At 48.2% G+C, this 19,909-nt stretch overlaps 1 protein-coding gene across 3 annotated transcripts in view; it reads left to right on the top strand.

Moving 5' to 3' along the window:
- The window catches only part of CLIC5 (chloride intracellular channel 5), a 162,931-nt gene extending 145,125 nt beyond the window's left edge, over positions 1 to 17,806 (top strand). For all 3 annotated transcript variants that reach the window (XM_045498440.1, XM_045498441.1, XM_045498442.1), the window contains 2 exons: positions 6,486 to 6,670; positions 13,214 to 17,806. In XM_045498440.1, the coding sequence (XP_045354396.1) occupies positions 6,486 to 6,670; positions 13,214 to 13,381 (353 nt within the window). In that variant the 3' untranslated portion in view covers positions 13,382 to 17,806. The remainder of the gene's footprint in view (positions 1 to 6,485; positions 6,671 to 13,213) is intronic.
- The last annotated feature ends 2,103 nt before the right edge of the window (positions 17,807 to 19,909 follow it).

Genomic DNA, 19,909 nt, shown 5'->3' with positions numbered 1-19,909 from the left:
CATCTTCTACGACCCTGCTGCCTTTTTTTGACCCTGTGGTCGACGGACCAGGCGAAGATGATACTTTGAGAGACAGAAGGACCATGGGGACCCACTACCACTTACCTGCTATGTGTTCTAGACGGGTCGCTGTGGATCAGAGGGTGTGAACCTCAGTTTCTACCTGCTTATAATTTTGCCTTTATGTGCCCGTTCATACTTCATGTAACCCAACTATAACAGGGCTACATTTTCTGTCTTTAAGGACTTGGACAACACAGAAAAGCTCTATGGCTTCCAATTCCTTAAACTTGAAAGATGAATGTAGATCTTTATAGAAGGTTTCTTGCGGGGGAGGGAACTACACTGCCCAGCCCAAAGCCAAATGTCCTAACCACCCCTCTCCACCTTAGAGCATCCTTGTCCCTCCTTAAACATGTCCTCTTTATGAGCATTTATGTTCCTGCCCACCCTACCTGCACCTCCTTTTCTCCCACCATGGTAACTCTCCTGAGCCTTACTGCTGCCCCAGCCTCCCCCTCTTGCTTGGATCGTTGGCCCTGGGCATCTTGTCTAAAGCCATATGACCTCACTGTTTCTAAAGAAAGGCTTCTTCCTCCAGAAAGGCACGGGAGAGATGATATGACATTGTTACCATTTGATTTTGGGGGGTTCCCATCACATTATCATTCAGGTTTAAAACTATCAAATGTCAACAAAGTGTGGCCATCTTTGTGTTTTCTTTCCAAGAATATGTGATGGCCAGAGAAATCTCCTTTGTGGCCTCCCTCAAGCCACAGCTATGCTTTGTCGTCGTTGTTGTTATATCGACATGATCTCGAAAGAGATGAAGAGAAACAACTTGATTTGGTCCTCCAGGTATTTCCCAATATCTAGATATTTCTTTCTTCATAGGCAAAACCCAAATGACTTTCTGTCTTTTCACCCAGATGTTCTGCTGTCACACAGACCATGTGACAGCGTTGGCCCTGAGTGCAAACAAAATTAGTATCCGTTGCTGAGAGATGACGGGAAGGGTCCTCCTGGTAGCCTCGCTTCTCAGAGATAGTAACTCCTTCTGGATCCACTGATGGTCACTAACAGTACCAAGAACTCCAGTGGAAGTCAAGCCGTTAATAGAAGAACACAGGTATTTTATCAAAGGAGCCGAAGGTAGGACGTGAGGGAGTAGCCACACTCTTGATTCTAATCTGTCCTGAGGATCCACTGGCCCCGTGAGAGAGAAGAATTCTACAGAAGGAATTCTAAGGAAGAAAAAAAAAAAAGGATTCACTATTTAGCTGCTGATTCAAACTAACATTTCCGTCAAGATAGTGGCCTCACAAGCCAAGCTGTTATCTCTGAATGTTCTCAATTCCTTTATCTCTCAGATTTAGCACATCAAGAACCGTATCTAGAGGACTTGACTCCTAGAGAAGTAGTCTGTGGTTGTTAGACTAAAACGTAGAGGAAAGCCTTCCCCCTCCTGGCCCAGGGGATTTGGGGATGAAGGAGGAGAGAGAGGTAGAAGGGCCAGGGGCCTAGAGTCGTATCTGGGAAACCCCACATGACACTTTGCTCAGGTGGCCTTCCAGGGCTTTGGAGGGAGCCCAACAGCCTACGTGTGACCACCACCCAAGGCTCAACATCCCCAGCCTTACTCTGGAAGGGAGTGGAGGTTTTGCTGAGGAAACGGTAACTGAGCAGAAACGCGGGTCCTGTGGTAGCTTCCTAAAGCCTTCCACCCACTAGATCCCAGGACCCCTCTCTCCCCAAGGCCATGAGGTCACAGGAATCCTCCCACCCTCATTTACTCAAGGAGGAGAGCACAGGTGATGGAGACTTTCTGTAAGACTGAGCATTCTCATGTCAAAGAGACTGAGAATTCTTTTTGAGAGACCATTTATTACATTGGACTATGTTGTAATCCAGAGTGGACTAAATTAAAGTTGTTGTTTTCCCATTACCCAGAGGTTGAGCCTTGTAAGGAAGGCAACAGCAGTGAAAAAGCAAACAAGGTGCAATCTCAGGACGTATCCTGGGAACAGTTTGCTTGTACATATGTGTGTGCCTTGGGAAAGTCTAGGACTCGCTTTTTTTTTATCTGCTAAATGGGTATGAATAATAATGCCCATCTCAATAGCTTCATTGTGTACTCAGATGATAGGTCGCATAAACATCCCGAGTCTACTTCAGAAATTCAGCTAGTGTATTTCTTGCCGGTGCTGGATCAGAGCCATGAACGAGGCGCCGTGGGACAGAGGGTCCCTTGGCCTGGGGCCAGCTCCCAGTAGCCATGATCTTCTTCTCCATGGGAGAGTGGAAGAGACGCCCATCCAGGCTGCAGCCGGTGATCGGAGGTGGTCCCCTGCTTCTTCCCTCTCTGCAAGTTCACGTGCCAGAGAGAAAACACGCGTTAGGAGCTGAGGGTACAGGAACCTGGGCCCACAGAGCTGCTCCTGTCCTTTCAAAGACCACCTTTGACATCTGTTCCGCTCTAAGTGAGTTCTGAGCCCCAAAGAGTCTGCGTGGCTGCTTGCTGATACCCCCGCTGCACAAGGCGTGCCAGCAAAGCAGGGTTGAGCCGTGCTTGCAAGAGCTTGCTGGAGGCTGAGCTAGAGTCTTGGCTCCCTAGTCCTCATTCAGCCTCCATGCCCTGGTAAGAGTATATTATTTTCTTAGCTCAAATTGCCGTTTCCAAGTCATTATTTCTCTACGACGAGAAAACAATATTGGTTCTTATGTAATATCAACCTCAATGAATCTGGAAGTGATCATGGAATGGGTGGATTTTTTTTTCCTCCTTAAAAAGGAGAAAAATAAATTTGAGATTGTTTGCATATGGCTGAGAATATTTATGAACTATTCCCCTTGCTTCCTCATCACATATTTTACCCAGCACATTTGTGTGTGGTACAGAATAAATCTTTACAGGAAGGGCGGGTGGAGAGGGCAGAAAGCAGTTAAAGGACTGGGTACCCGTCAAGTGCCTGGGACGTGGTTGGTCCTGGGTCTCAGGGTCCCCTGGCCTCAGGCTTACGTGCTGTGGTCTGAGGGTTGCCCCATCCTGCTGCTCAGAGGAAGTCTTTGGGAGGGAGGGTTCCAAATGCGAACACTGAAGGATTACCGTCTACTTGTCACTCTGGTTTCTCTTACGTCCCCTGCGCTGTTACCAGAAAGGTCAACGCGTGTGCTTTCATGACCTGGGTACCGTCAGCCGAAAGAGATAATTAAATTCTATGGATGCCAGATTGAGCCAGGGTCAGAGGAATAAGTTGGCAGGTAGGAGGGAAAAGAACTGGCAGAGAAGTTCTTGGTGCTGGCATCTGGTATTCGATAATAAGGGCAGTGCGTTAGCACAGACATGTTGCGTCTGTTTCCCTCTGGCCGTGCCCCTCACGCAGCTCGTCACCAAGAAGGGTCCCGGCGGAGTGTAAGGGACCTGCTGTGGCTGTATGTTAAATCGGGAAGAGAAGCAGGGCTCGGGGCTGTTGATTCTCTCCTCCAGGGACCGGGCCTCAGAACTGGAGCTTCTGAGAATCTCTCATGGTCTGCCGCACCTTGGATTTTTGAGGAAAGTACTGGTGGCGAGTGTGGGGTCAGGGCCAGAGCGCAGATGGCTGCCATATTTGGTATCGCAGTCATTAACTGCTGTCCTAGCATGGGGCAGGCGTAGTCTGAGGCACTTTTCCCTGCATAATCTGAGCTAGTCCTCGCCACGGCCTTACGAAGATTAGCGATCTTCCTCTCACAGTTGACATGAGAAAACGGAACCTCAGTGAAGTTGAGGAACTTGCCCAAGGTCCCACTTCTTGGTAAGTTCCAGGATCAGGGACGTTCCCAACACTTGCGGGGTCTGAAGCCAATGGAATAAGTACAAATAAGGAATTAAAAAAAATCGAGCTCAAGGCCTTGGAAGGGGCCCATGTGATTAAGGGAACCAAAGCTTTCACCTCAGCAACGTCGCAGTAAATACACCCTGGGCAGGGTCAAAATTTAAACACAGGGTTAACTCCAGGTCACGTGGCCCCTTCCCTGCTGCCTGGTCTCCTCTTCTTTCTACCACGGTTAACACCAACTCCCCCACCCCCTTCACATTCCTGATCAAAATTACACAAACTCCAGTATGAAACTGAAGCTCCGAGGACATCCTCAGAACACGCCCACTTGGTATGTTACATACATGTCAGTTACAGGATAGGACAACAGCCATGCCCACTACCGGGCTTTATTCTTCCACCTCAAGAGCTCGTTGAGAGATAGTTGATACTTATCCACAACCGCCCTCCCAAGGAGCTCCAGTTGCTGTGCTAGGCGGCTTTTGCAAATGTCATGATAGTTCCCACGCTGGGCAATTTGGGCACAGACTTCTGCAGTGGCCTGCTCCGGTCTCCAGCGGGCATTTTAGAAGTACAATCAGCAGTGTTTCATTTCCCATCATATGTCTCTTTCCCTTGCATTGCTATCCATTGGTCAGACTTCAACAAGCACTCCTCTATTTGACTTTTCCTATCTCCATTATCATCAAGATTTTGTCAGAATCTCCATAACTGAAAGGGAGGGAGGGATTTAAGGGAGCAGACAAACCCAATATAGATCACAAGTGCTTTGGTGGGGGTGGGGAGCATAATAACTATTGTTTGGTACCCACCCTCTGCTCCTGCCCTTGAATAGGCTTGCAGTCCCATCCTCGTCTAGACAATTACTAAAGGGAATACAAGCATTTTTCCCAGCCCTGCTCACTATTCTCCCAAACTGGAAACACAAAGCAGATGATGAAGTACAAGTTCAAATGCCACACCAGGGAGAAGGAAGTATTGAGAAACCACGTCCAACCTCCAGCCTGTTTTCAACATTCCAGCAAGCGTTCAATTGATTTATCTTGGGCTGGTGTCATTTCATTGTCTCAAACAAAGGCCTTCTATGAAAAGACAAACTTGGGTTGAGGGAGGAGTGGCTAACAGAAGGCACATTTGGGAAAAAGTAAATAAGAGCACAGTCCTCTGGGCTCTTCCTCCAGAGGGAGCATCCCCCTTTCATCTGCTAGAATTAGCATCAAGACTGGCTGGTGACCCGACCTCGGTCCGCTTCTGTCCTCTGAGTTCAGGTGGCCAGTGTTCTGTGCCTGGAATAGACTATGACGTTCTGGATGGAATGGTTCTGAGTGATAGTGACTTCTGGCTGTTCTTTTGTTTTTTGGTTTTTTTTTTTATTTTTTTTAACATTTTATTTATTTTTGAGACAGGGAGGGACAGAGCATGAACAGGGGGAGGGTCAGAGAGAGGGAGACACAGAATCTGAAACAGGCTCCAGGCTCCAAGCCGTCAGCCCAGAGCCCGACACGGGGCTCGAACTCACGGACCGCGAGATCGTGACCTGAGCCGAAGTCGGCCGCTTAACCGACTGAGCCACCCAGGCGCCCCATCCGGCTGTTCTTTTGAATATTTTGTTCTGCTCTTGTGGCTAAATGAATTACTCGGCAGGAAATTACTGGGACAAGACTGTAAACGTCATCCACCACATGATCTTCCTTTGGACGTTCATTCTTTGAGCTGTGTCCGTGACAGGTTTCCACGCAGCTGTGATTGGGCATTTCTGGTGCACTGGCCCTTCCATTGTGGACATCCCTGATTTTCAGAACAACCTTCTCTAGATTAAACTGAAGTAGGGCTTTCTGGTATGCATTGGTCCTCTCGGGGCAACACCAAACAGGTGGTTTACTTTCCTAGGTCAGGTCTTCCTGCAAACCTTGTCGCCTTCCCTTCTCAGGTTGGGTTCGTCAGTGCTCCCATGGTTAATGCTTCTGCAAAGTCTGGTGCATATCTCTGTCCTAGGGATTTTACACAGTTGTTATTTACGTAGGAGCCCTTTCTACAGAATTATTATGTGGGTTGATTGTGGAATATTGGCAAAATATAGAGAAGCAAAATAGAAAATGAAAGTTAACTGTCATTATTATATCTACTGGAGATAAGCACTCTAAAAACTCGGATGTATATCCTAATGGTTGTATTTCTATATTTATGTTTTTTCCACAAATGATTAGCTAGTATACATTGCTTGGTTAAAGTTTGCTTTTTCTGGGGCACCTGGGTAGCTCAGTCGGTGGGGTGTCCGACTTCGGCTCAGGTCGTGATCTCATGGGTCATGAGTTCGATCGAGCCCTGCATCAGGCTCAGTGCTGTCAGCACGGAACCAGCTTTGGATCCTGTCTCCCCCTCTCTCTCTCTGCCCCTCCTCCACTTGCGCTAATCTCTCAAAAATAAATAAATATTCAAAAGCTTTTTTTTTTTTTAAATAAAAAAAAAGTTTGCTTTTTCAGACCACTTAGTCCTCTTCCACTGCATTAGATTGGTGACTGCCAGGTATTCTGTAGTGTGTGGGGAGCTGGCCGTGTGACGAGGGGGACAGGATTCGGGGTGAGCCCCTTTACTCCGAAGTCCCTGCGGTTGTTGCCAGTGGCAGGAAGGTCCGCTAAAGATACTGCTTTTGCTGTTTCATGCCAGCCCTTGAGAAAGGCCTGACCAAGGCACTGAAGAAACTGGATGACTACCTGAACACCCCTCTTCCAGAGGAGATCGACGCCAACACTTGCGGGGATGAAGACAAGAGGTCCCGGCGCAAATTCCTAGACGGGGACGAGCTGACCCTGGCCGACTGCAATCTGTTGCCCAAACTCCATGTGGTCAAGGTAAAGACCGCTCTATCTGCAGGTGGCTCGCTGTATCCAGGTCCGCCATAGACCCGGTCACTTGTGTGGATGAGTCAAGGACAGTGCCACCGGCTGGTCCAGAGCCTGGGCTCTGAAGTCACACGAATAGGAACCCAGAGTCAGCGTCCACTGCCTGGTGGCTGTATAGACTCTCTGAGTGTCAGTAAAGCAGACATATATTACTTCCTCCTTATTCTCATTCTTACTTCTTGGCTGGGAGAGTAAATATGGTGTGACAGTGCCTGGCATATTGTAAAGGCTCAATACATAGTAGCTCATTGTCATTTCATGTATGAGAGAGAGAGTGAGTGAGGGCACTTCTTCCTTGTCTCTGCCTCCTGGGTTGTCACTGGCCACACCCCCCCATCTCTCTGAAGTTGCTTCATGTGCGAGCCTTCTCATTCCCTTCAGTAACTCCCTAGGGCAGGCATATAGCATCCTCCTCATCTATCAGTTGAAGAGCCGGAGGCTGTAAGAAGTGACATCATTTTCTTGTCATGGTTGCACTTACTGGTCAACTTCATCACCCCGTGTAATCCTGTCCTGTAAGAATCGGAGGATCCGAGAGTTGGAAAGAAGGGAATTCCAAGGTCATCCCAAACCATCTCCCACCCCGAACGGGACCACTTTCTGTGTGTCTGTGACAGGCTTCCATGCAGCTGTCACTGCACCTTTCTGATGATGAAGAGTCCCCTGCCTAACGAGTCAGCCCTATCCCTTTGGACAGTGTTGATTATTAAAACATCCTTATATTGGGGCGCCTGGGTGGCGCAGTCGGTTAAGCGTCCGACTTCAGCCAGGTCACGATCTCGCGGTCCGTGAGTTCGAGCCTCGCGTCAGGCTCTGGGCTGATGGCTCAGAGCCTGGAGCCTGTTTCCGATTCTGTGTCTCCCTCTCTCTCTGCCCCTCCCCCGTTCATGCTCTGTCTCTCTCTGTCCCAAAAAATAAATAAACGTTGAAAAAAAAAATTAAAAAAAAAAAAAAGAACATCCTTATATTGAGCCCCATCAGCCTCCAGGCCACCCTTTGTATTCTGGAACAGCATGGAACGGGACTGCTCTGTTTCATCTCATTTGAAGACAACAGTAGTGTGCCCCAACATTCTCTCTCTAAACTGATGCTTCTTCTTACCTCCTTTCCCGGCCCTCACCAGCCTAGAGAAACACACAGTGGGATCATGCAGCTAGATCATCGTCTACTCTCATACGTACTCGTATCGTACGTCTCAGGCAGTCAGCTCTGTGGGGATAGTGGCTTCTCCAAGCATGATGGTGGGGGGGTTCATGGTGGCCCTTTCATAAATACTCACTGATTGGCCATTTCATCACTTAGCCTGTGACTTTATCATACCCACTTTCCTTCTACCCTTCGGAAAAAGAATCATTTATCAGCTGGCTATCTGCCTATCGTGTTTCAGCTGTAGTCCTGAGCTGGAAACGCGGGCCTCCCTCCAGTCAGAGCACAACCAGCTTGAACTGCGATCTTAGCTGGGCAAGCACCTTGGGACTTGGTCAGAGCTGGAGACTGGGTGGGAATCATGCATGCCGTTACCGATAGGCTGGGAAAATGCAGCCTATTCATATGAAGGCACTTTGGGTTTCGGGGCCAGGCCAACGGTTACTTGTAAGTCCACCCAAGCTGACACGTCTTGGAAGTTGTTAATTGCTGCATGCGCCACCACAGCCCTGGAAACGTCTTTTATTCTCTTTTCCTGAGGAACAAGTGGCACCCTTAGGGATGGTGTGATTCCAGGTCAGCCACGCTATGTCACAGTGGTGTAACAAAAGACCCCCATTCAGAAAGGCGTGAGCCCCACATGCTAGTCCTGACACGATGGGCTGGGGCGAGTCATTTAATCTCTTTGGAATTCTTTTTTCCCATGCCCCAATGAAGAGATAGGAAGTATATTCCTTCTTGCCTCTTTCTCTCTCTTCTTTCACTCTTTTCTTCTGTCTCGAAGAATCTCTTGTCAAATAAGGTAAACAGATGGATCTCCCAGGCCCCATGCTTCATCCTTCGACTCCTCCAGTGCCTCCCCAGCCCTCAACGATGATGCGACGCCCGTGTCCTTGGAGAAGCTGGGGATCGGGGCGGGGCAGGGAGGGGGGATGGCAGCCTCGGAGGGGACAAGGCTGGGCCTCGCCTTCTGTCTCCTCGTATTTCTGCTGATCCAGCTTATCAGATCCCAGAGACCTGGCAAACCCCCGACATCAAGAAAGAGTGAAGGGGGAGCCAAGTCAAGTTTGGCTTCTGATGCCAAAACCTAATCTGGGCTGTGGGAGCTAACTGTTTTCATATGAAAGAGCAAATTCAGAGCAGGAGCATGGGAGTTCCTGTGAACGTCAGAGCTCCGTGTGCGCATCCCCGCCTGCTCTCTTGCGCGTGCATTCTCCCTCCCTCTCTCTCTCTTGCCTGGCTCTCGTTCAGGTTCATCTTCATCCTGCCTGAGAGCCTGGTTTGAACTCGCGCTGTCTGGCTCCCTTCTAGTCCTTGGCTCCTCAAGTCAAACCGACATGCGAGGAAACAGCCGGTTCCGTGGCCAAGGCTCAGGGCGTGCAGATCCGGGCAGGGAGGGGCATGGCGGGCCCTCTCTCGGGGCCACTGGGACCCCTGCCTAGCACAGTGACCTGCTTCAGCCCCTGAAGCAAACAGGAAGGGAGGCATGAACACAAGTCTATGTCCATAAATTGCTTTTCTGCTGTTTTAAATCTCATGTCGTATCCTTTAAAAATGAAAACAGATCCCAGCACGGAGGGACTTGAGGCCGCTCTGTCGGTCAGCGTGTGACCCGCGGATCCTGCAGGGACTTGCTCTTGCCGGGGCAGGGACAGCTTCTTCTCAAAGGCTCTTGGGCAAACCCAAGGGCCCTCACCCTGCGGTGAACAGGGGAAGGCCAAGGTGAACGGGCAGTGTCTGTTGGACCCGGCATTTGCTTATGGCCGGTGCTCTGCCAGAGGACTCAGATTTCATCCCCTTTGCTTTTTTAGCCACACCTGAGCCGGACACAACATTGTGGGGATGGCTTCTCCAGTGACCACACCAGACCAGTTATCTTAGCCAAGAGAATTTAATTTTTTTTTTCATTTTAGAGAGAGAGAGAGAGAGATGAGCCGGGGAGAGGGGCAGAGAGAGAAAAAGAGAGAGAGGATCTTAAGCTCAGCCTGATCTACGCTCAGAGGACCTACGCTCAGCATGGAGCTCGATGCAGGGCTCGATCCCACAATCCTGGCATCTTGCCCAGAGCTAAAATCAAGAGTCGGTTGCTCAACCGACTGAGCCGCCCAGGCGCCCCACCAAAAGAATTTAATAGGCAGAAGCACTAAGTACTGAAGATCTAGGAAGGCAAAGTGTACCGTGACATTTCACCAGGATGAGGCAGCTACAACCCCCAGGGCAGCAGAGGTGAACGGAAGAGGTCAGAATTATCTAAACTTGGAAACTTAGATGAGGGGCCCCTGCAGAGCTGAACCTTGGACCTCTGGGGTGGGGCGCTGCTGAGCCAGCACTGGAGGCGGAGTTAAGAGGACAGTCCAGAGGGGTCACTGTCGTGCGCTGGCCTCTCTCACACGGGGTGATGCACGGGTTCCGCTAGTGTAGGCGAAACAAGAAAACAGGAGTCAGTTGCCACTGCGGGAGCAAAGGGGACTGAGAGGAACAGAATGCCTAGGAAGGGAAGGGACGTCTCTTCTCCCTCCTCCAGCCTTGCAGGCTTTCTCTCTAGCGCCCCCTCGTGACAGAGCCTCACAGGGAGTCACTGGTTCAAAGCAGAGATGTGATTTGCAGAGTCCCTGCCCCAGCGGCTGGAAGAAACAAGCCCAAGGGTGGTTTGGAGATCAGCAGCTATAGCTGAATAACTGGCACATGAGGGAATCTGAGTATAGCGGTTCCTGCATCATTTGCACAGGGCTTGGTAGCCCCGTGGAGAGGACCGCAGATTAGGAGGGAAGGACTGTCACAGGACTAAAAGGCACGGCCTAAGGAACAGAGTGATACTGGTAGTGTCCTGTGGTGACAGATAGGAGCTACCCTGTTGCTGTGCACCGCACAGCATAGAAACTTGGCTGAATCACAGGGTTGCACACCTGAAACTAATGTAACATTGCACGTCAACTACCCTCAAATAAAAAAAAAAAAAAAGAAAGAAAAGCAAGGACCGGAATAAATATTAGTGATTACTCAGTAGATGTTGGTCGAATTAATTCATTTCCTGTGTAATGTTGTGTAAGCCATTGAATCTCTTGTGGCTTCAGTTTGTTCATTGCTGAGGATCTCTGGTCTTTAAAAGTACGTGTCTTACGTTTGACTCTAGAAGATGCACTCTGATTTGGGATAACTGAGGATAGTAAAGATTCCATACAACTGTTTATGGAACCTTTACTTATTTAACTTCCCTTTGCCTTACTTTCCACATCTGTAAAAATGGGAGTATAATACACCCTTCCTTATAAAGTTATTTAGAGATTTAAAGTAGCTTGCAGAGGGCTTAAGGTGGAGCCTAGAGCAGGGTGCAGAGTCGATAAGTATTTGCTAGTGTCGCTATGCTCATACACCGTGTCATTGAGATTATCAGGCAGTACAGAAATGAAGAAGTTGTGGTTCCTGTCCTCCTACTGGTCACAAGCTAGAGAAGAGAGAGAGGATATGAGAACGGTAATTGCAATTCAGAATAGAACAGAGCTTAGTATGTAACAGACGTTCCAAACTGAAGAATAGAGAGGGGGAGATGCGAGCTCCTTGGGAATGTGGTCAAATTGATGAGACTGAGCTTTTCCTGCCCTCCCTCATCGTTGCCCTCACTCAGCACAGCTCTTTAGGGGACCCTGAACATCACGGGCATCAACATGAAGGTGAAAGTCCAGAGTAGCTGAACTGGGGTGGCCGGGGGGGGGGAGGGGGGGAGGTTTTCTGAGTGGGAGGATCCCAGGGTCAGCAGTCTGACGACCTCTCTAAAAAGAAAGCGAGGAAAGGAGTCAGAAGTCAGTGCCTTAGGAGAGAGGCTACTCTTTATTGTTCCCACTCTAGCTCCCGAGGGCTCGAGGCAAGAACGGCTAATGTGTGGACCCCAACGTACAGTGACAATAAAGGGGGCCCTGTTAAAAAAAAATACTCAGAATTTCCAGATGGTGACAGCAGAGCATTAAACCAAGAACAGGCCCCTCTGAGTTCGAGGCCCCGTGTAACTACACAGGTCACCCTCAGCGAAAACCACCTTATCCTTATCTGTGAACACATGCAAATGGCAAAAGTGGGTCTCAATGAATTAGAAGAGGAGGTGATGTTTCTCGAGCACTCAGCATGAGCCAGGTACCCCTCTAAATGTTTCGTGTGTGTTAACTAATTTGTTATTCCAGGAAAGGTTCTATTATTATCTTCCTTTGAGAGATAAAGAAATTGGGGCTCGGAGAGGCTAAGTAAGTAGTCCAAGGCCACACAGCTATTAAGTAGTGGAGTAAAAATTGCAGATGTGTTCAGCTGGGATCGAGAGCCCACGCTTTAACCACTGTGCGACCGTTTCAGCACGAACTCCGCTTTCCCAGAACGCCCATCCACAGCCCCCACGTGTGGCAGACTCCGGACAGAATAAAAATCACCATTCGTTCACTCCCGCTCAAGATCTGTTCATTCGAGAACCTGCCTATCCATTCCCACATCTAACTTACACTCCTTATGCTTTTTATTCTCTCCTAAAAATACGGGTGCTCATGTAAAACAGAGCAGGTACCAGGAAACAGTTTATAGCTCGATCAGTCAGACGTAACCACTGATCACATTTTGGTACCTGTACTTCTAAGTAATCACACACATTTCTCCAAATGCATGATACTGCACTTCTTAAAAATTTTATTTTATACTGCACTTTATCTTCAAAAAAAATTTTTTTAATCTTTATTTTTGAGAGAGGGGGGTACAAGTGGAGGAGGGGCAGAGCGAGAGGGAGACACAGAATCTGAAGCAGGCTCCAAGCTCTGAGCTGTCAGCACAGAGCCCAACGTGGGGTTTGAACTCGCGGACCGTGAGATCATGACCTGAGCCAAAGTCGGATGCTTAACCGACTGAGCCGCTCAGGCGCCCCTGCAGCATCATTTTTAATGGCTGTCCAGAATGGCCCTGTATTTACGTATGATGATGTATTTCTCCATTTAGATATTGGCGGACATTTGTGTTCTATACCATTTTTTTTTTTTTTTTACCGTTGCATTCTTTTTTTTACTTAGTTCCATGATCATACACGGATAGCTGAATCTTGATATACGTACATGATTGTTTCCTAAGGAAACATCGCTAGAAGCAGAATGGCGAGGTCAAAGGGCAAATTGTATTTACTTAAGAAATAAATAAGCTTAGATAAGATGACAAGGAGGCAGCGCTTGCCAGCTTGTGTCACAGACACTTTGCTGATGGCCCCCTGTGATGCTTGCTGGGTTTCCTCCCAGCCCACATGGTAGGTCAAGCCGCTTAACTCCTTCTCAGTGATTTGCTTTGCCCGCTCACGCCATCTCTGTCCTGTCGCCTGTGTTGTAGATTGTGGCCAAGAAATACCGCAACTACGATTTCCCGGCTGAGATGACAGGCCTGTGGCGGTACCTCAAGAACGCCTATGCCCGGGATGAGTTCACCAACACCTGTGCGGCAGACAAGGAGATCGAGTCGGCCTACGCGGATGTTGCCAAGCGCCTCAGCCGGTCCTGAGCTCGGCCACCTTGCCCCACCGCTCCAGCAGAAGGACTCCGCTTCTCCCAAAGGACTCCGGCCTCACACACTCCTCTTCCGCATTGCCTCGGGGACACTCCTTTTTGTAGCCGGCCGCCTCTTGCTGGCCTCATGGAACCCCGGCCTGCTGTCTCTTAGGAAGGTCGGCGCCGACCCCATCTGATCGTTCAGGAATCTGCAAGCAGAAATGATAGAAACAGTCAAGCTCTCAACCTTTGGGCCGGGCCTGGGTTCCGTGCATTTGGGGTCAGTGTTGGAGAACCCACGTAAGGGACCGTCACTGCCCCCTCCGCCAATATCAGAACCTCTCCTCGGCTGCATTAGCAAAACGTGCGACACTGTGCCCTCTTCCGCCCTCCTCTTTGTTGGGAACTCCACGGCCAAGGACAGATGCCATCGTAGTTCTTAGTAGAAACAGATCCGCTGCGTTTGGGGGAGATGGACGGAGTGAACGGAGGACAGGCAGGCTGGGGATTGGGCCCGTGACAGACACACCTGCAGTCCCTCACAGCGTCTTGACACCTGCCGTCCCACTGGGCGCTGAAGACCAGATTGGAAAACCACTTCAGACGTAGTCTCCGCTTGCTGCGTGCTGAGGGCATTGCGATGCCCTCGTGTATCTGGCTGACACCAGCCTCTGTTTTTACACTGTCCAGGCCTTTCGAGGAAGGGAAGTTGGCATGCAGTTGCAAAGCAGAGTGACTGGGAAGGGCCAGAGGAGGAGCGTCAATGCCAAAAGGACCACGGGGTCTACCAGCCATGGATTTTGCCTGCTTTAGGGGTAGTTGTTTTGGTGGAGATTACGTTTGATCCATGAGTGAATTTCAGTCTTGGAGAAAGCAGATGGGGGTGGGGTGGGGCGGTTGGGTGAAGTTGTTCTTCATGAGGCTCCATGTTCCCTGGCAATCTTTCAGATAGGTCTTCTCTCTTATGATCTCCCTAAGTCTTGAACTGCTGATGTTATATATCACTGCGAACCCTATAACAAAAAAAACAAGAATTGGCCAAACATGACTTTCCAGGTCCTTCACGTTGCTCCTGGATGTGGGTCTTGGGTCTGCTAGCTGGGCGCTCCTGGCTGAGTCGGCTGCAGCCTCCATCGGGTGATGGGTCCATTTGGGAGGTGGCATGGTCATGGAACACCTTAGGAAGAAAGTCCATGGGCCTTTCTGACTGGGAAACCATGTGGTTTGAACTTGAAGAAAAATATGTGCCCCATCTGGGCTAATTTTCCTGCCATCTGACTCACCTGCCAGATGAAAAAGGATATTTTTTAGTTGGTATTTCTCTCCTTGGTCATTCTCCTTGAGTGTCACCTCCTTCAAAGCTCACCTGGCTTGAGCCTGGGGACCCGGGCAGAGGAAACTCAGGAAAATGAGCTAACCATCGGCCCCCTATCCTGGTGAACACCCTAGGAGAAAAGCCACCTGCCACAGGATGAGGCTTCCAAGTGCTAGAAAGCCTCGGGAACTGGCTCGTTGCTCAGGAAGGGTGGCAGGACAGCATGGGGCCTTTCCGTGAAGACATCCGTGCATCTTCAACCCGGCAGGCCCCAGACCCACCTGCCTCCAGGGAGCTCTGGAGAACCAAAGTGGCACACAGATCTGAGCATTGGGGAGGAAACAGGGGCCCCCTTAGCCCACTGAGGAAGAGGAATTTCTCAGTAGGACATTTTATTAGCCTGAGAGCTTTGCAAGGGCAGGAGGAGTCGATTCATTTCCACTCCTAAAGGAACCTTCCCTGGGACTCCCCGGGAACTTAGTCCCGAGACATGTTTAAAAAGGAGAATGCTGAGGAAATGGCCCCTTTTACTCTACAGTAAAGCCCCAGACTGGTCTCTTGGGAGATGAAGTCTTGAATGATCCCAGGAGACTTTGAATTAGTGTAAATCCTGTTGTCCCCAGAAACCCCTCCCTGAGTTGACCAACACAGGCATGATGACCTAAGAGGCAGTGTACTTTCCAGAGACCCACAGTGGTGCTGTTCTTGAAGCAGGTAGGTGTTAGCATGGCCAGCGCGACAGAGAAAACAGGCCACCCGGGGGGGATGGCTCCCCACACGAGTTGTCGGATACTAATGACTGATTTGATTGTCAGAATTCAGCGTTGGCGAGTCTTTAAAAACAAGCCAAACCAAATCAACATGGTTGTTTCTAGATATTCCTTCTGTGGCTGACTTAGTTTTACATAAATATTAAGGCACGAGTTTGGGGGGGCAGTTACGTGATCACTTATAACCATTTAACACAGGGGGCAGAGTTATAGATGGAAAGCACTTCTGAGTACTTGATTCAGGAATATCTTTTTTCTTTCAACAGTAGATTACTATATAATACGACTATTGACTGAGAGCTTTAATGTCTTATGACCAGATTTATTAGAATATTTTTAAGTAACAATAATATTATCTTCTGATTATTTTTTTCCAAAAGAGGTTTGCCTCCAGATTCTTCAGCCTCCCTAAAGAATCTTGGCCATAACCTTGTTATATACATGGCAGATCATCTTCCAACATCCGTATGGTGAGGTCCTTAGGTGTCTCCAGAACCAACTCAGGAAGTATTCAAGGTTTGCAGTGTAGACTCCAGAGTTTTAAGAGGAGGTCACCCTTGTCACTGGTCTCGAATGAATACTGATCCTTCAGAAAACATTTCATTGGCATTTGAAAAGGTTTGGGATGAGATCCTATTTTGTTTGGGATTTATTTTTCTTCTTTGGTTTCCGTGTCACTGTTTTATTTGATTTTTATGGGATAGCATGGTGGGAGGCAGAGGCAGAAAGAAGAACCCAACTTAGAATAACTGTGTAGAATTTACCCATCTGTCAGGCTGGGCTGCCTCTCAGGATGGCCCAGAGAGAAGGTATTGGATATGATTTTAATGACTTTATAAGATGGGCTGGATAATGGTTCCTTCTATTGTGTGTCTTTGTCTCCTGATAAGGGAATTCAGATGCCTGACAATTCAGAATCACAGGCTGTGAAAAGTGAAAACCACTTTTATTTGGTCAAACAATCTCGGACGGTTTCAGCTTCCCAGGAAATGCCACTGTTTTTGGTGTTCACATCCCCCGCTGGGGGGGCCAGCAAGGATCTTGGCCTTTTCATTAGAAAAAAGGCTTCACCAAGAGGGAAGTTTCCTGAGCTGCACATGCTAGCATTTATCAAATGAAACAACGGAAGCTCTTCACGACATCTGTGCCCTCTGGCCACTCTGCAGGCGGACGACGCCAGCATCTTAGAATTGTTGCAAAATGGATGATGCCTGGAACGGACCCTGCAGAGCTAAGAATCCCAGGAGGCTTAGACAAATAGAACTTAAAAAAGGGACAGAGTCAGGAGGGTGTGTTAGTAAGAGTTTTCCGTGGTGAGAAACCATTGAGGTCTGTGTCTAAACATCAGTTGGTTTAGAGGCAGCAGGAGATGTAGTTGACTCACCACTATTGCCAGTGGCCAGGAGCCTTTTTGATAGCAGAGTGAATCAAGATGCCAGTGTCTCTCTCCTTGGAAAGATGAAGCAGTATTAAGTCATTGGTAGAACTAAGTTCATTGATTCCTAAGGGATCACTTCGTCGTTTTTGATATGCCATTGAAAAGAATTGTAAGCGTTACAGAAAGAAGTATGCATGTGGAACATCTCGAGCTGAACATCTTTGGGCTTGGAGCCCTTTCTGCAAACAAGACCATTGTCTTCTATCCAGCGCTTTTTTAGCATTCAAACCAAGGAACGTGTGCCCCCTTCATGAATGCCTGTTCCTCGACCTTTGCCAATATTCTTCTCGCAGCTTAGTTTCAGGATGCTTTCCTTTCACCATTCGGTATGATCCAAAGTGTGCATAATTTTGTCTAATGTTACCTGAGGAATTAGATCCAATGTTCCCCTTACCAACCAAAAATAAAATGGAAGATTGCTTCATTATAGGGTTTGGGCTAATCTGTGTTTCGCTAAAAGCAATCTGTTTTTTTTTTTGAAAACCATAGTTTTAAGGATCCAATTATCTAAGGTATTTTATGTATAGTTAGAGATTTCATATTATCGATTATGCCTATACTTAAAATATATAATATCCGGCTGACGTTTGAATTTGTCTTCCTTTCCTGATTTCCTGTTTTTCCCATTTGGAAAGCTGGGGTGTAGCTAATTTAGCAAAAGATGCCTAGCTTTTATAGAAGGACAAAATTTCATTTTAGGAAGACACTCCAAATGATGGTCACTTGATTTTCTCAAGACCTTTAACTGTGGTGATAAAGTACTAAGACATGCTTTCAAGCCTTAATAAATATAAGTTGCCTTTTAATGAAGATATTGTTGAATGTTTTCTTCATGAATCTGAAGCAGTTAGAAATTTGTTTTCCAGTCTTGATTGGTATTGGCTGATTCAAATAAAGTTGGTTTATTTTCAAATATTACAAACGCGATCCTCAGACTGCTTATTTGAGGTGGGGATTTCCTATGCTGTTCTAAATGAGAAGCGTGAAATACCCTTTTTTTTTTTTTTTTTTTCCAAATAAGGGTTATTCTGTTCTCCCATTATAAAAGAGAACATGTTCATTATTCTTAAAAATCAAAAGCAAATAAAAAGAGGGAGAGGGGAAGGAAAAGCAAGAAGCTTGTGACCCAGTCATCCAAAAATCAATTTTTATTTTAGCAAGAATGAATTCGATTCTATTCCATAGAACGTGGGCTGGGTCAAGAAATACACTGATGTTTCTTCATGTTTCTCACTTCAGTTGCCAATCTGTAGGGTCACACTTGGGGGTAGGCAAACAGTGACAATCCAGATATGATTTAAGGAGTACTTTAAAATACTGGTCCACCTGCACCCAAAACTCTCTCTTGTCCCCCCCTCTTCCCCCCCTCCCGCCCCCCCCCCCGGCCGGTTACCTAGCCCTGTCAGGGTTCGTGGCCCTAATTTCTACCCCTAGAACATCACTGATTCTAGATTAGGGTCCCCAGAGTCTTTAGTAAGTTTTACCTGAAGCCAGCATGAACACCCAATGGGACCTCTATGAGCATTCAGTTTCCTGAGTCTTTCCTGCTCTGTCAGAATAGCCTCTCCTCACCTTGGAAGGGAGGTAACACCCAACTCAAGGAACTCCCATCAGAGGTAGCCTGTCGCTCAGAGTAGGTGTAGTTGATGCTGTCGATGGTGTCCCTCCCTCCTGACCATCCCCTGGCTTCCTCAGGCAGAGCTCTGATTGGGTCCGGGGCCTTCCTCCCCACTCCTTCCTACTCCCTACCTTCATAGGATTCAGGTAGATGTGGTTCCAACCCCAGTTCCAGGGGATGAATCATGAAGGGTCTGATCCTGTCCTTCCGGCTGTGGTTGACTTCAGAGTGGGTTCTTGACCAAGTTCCACCCAGTATTGTGAAAGGAGATTTGTTCAGGAACTTCTGAGAAAGATCTCCTTGGTCTGAAGAAGTGACTCCCTAAGTCACTGCCTCTGAGGCTGCTCCTGGATGCGGGCGTGAGGCCTGGAAATGCTGCCACGCAGGGAGACCATGAGGGGTGTGCTTCAGGCAATACACCGCATTCTCTCCAAGAATGGAGGGAGCTTGCCTCCTGGAATGGACCACTGAGCTGCTGAATCAGCCAACCCTGCTACTGGCTCTCACTCTTCATTTCCTGTTCCGTAATGCATCCTAGAGCATTGAAGTGTGTTTGTATGTTTGTTATTACAGGCAGCCAAAGGCATCTTAACTGGTGTCTTAGCCAAGTTTGTTGTTGTTGTTGCTGTTCTTGTTTGTTTTTTAAGTGTTTGTTTATTTTGAGAGAGAGAGAGAGAGAGTGGTGAGACAGGGAGAGAGGGAGAGAGACAGAGAATCCCAAGCAGGCTCCGCACCGTCAGCACAGAGCTCATCGCAGGGCTTGGTCTCAGGAACGGTGAGAACGTGACCTGAGCTGAGATCAAGAGTCAGACGCTTAACTGGCCAAGCCACCCAAGCGCCCCACCGCTGTTTTTAAGAGTCAGTTTGGTCATCAGAGTGCCCAGCCAGGAGGTGTTCCGTGTTCCCATTGTTGGCTCCATAGGCTGACCAAGAGCTGAGAGCACAGGAGACTTCATTTCTCTGCATCTTGGTTTCCTTAATTGCGCGGTGATGAAACCAAGGGGCACATGAGTGGCAGTGCCTGTGCCTGGCGTTAAGGAGAACAGAGTCCTGTTCCAGAGAACCTGCCAAGAAAGTGCCCTTGGGGGACAAGAGCGTCTCATTGTACTTACAAGTGTCATGAGCCATGCCTCTTTCATGTTTATGTCTACTAGCTAAGATCCCCAGAATCCCCAATAACTTTTACCTTGTAGGAAAAGAACTGGGGTATCAGACTGGAGGAGGGTCAGAGTTGAAAACAGCAGGTCCGACTTGTAATCCTAAATCCATCACTACATTAACTCTGTGAACTTTCTGGGCCCATTTCCCCAAGAGGGTTACGAAAGTTCCTTATTTGAGGTGATGAGATCCTTGATGAAGAGTGCTTATAGGTAATAAAGGGTTATTTCAAGTGAAAACAC

Source organism: Leopardus geoffroyi, chromosome B2 (assembly GCF_018350155.1).
Source record: "Leopardus geoffroyi isolate Oge1 chromosome B2, O.geoffroyi_Oge1_pat1.0, whole genome shotgun sequence".
Lineage (NCBI taxonomy): Eukaryota > Metazoa > Chordata > Mammalia > Carnivora > Felidae > Leopardus > Leopardus geoffroyi.
The sequence above is the reverse complement of the archived record's forward strand: the minus strand, read 5'-3'. Positions and strand labels throughout refer to the sequence as shown.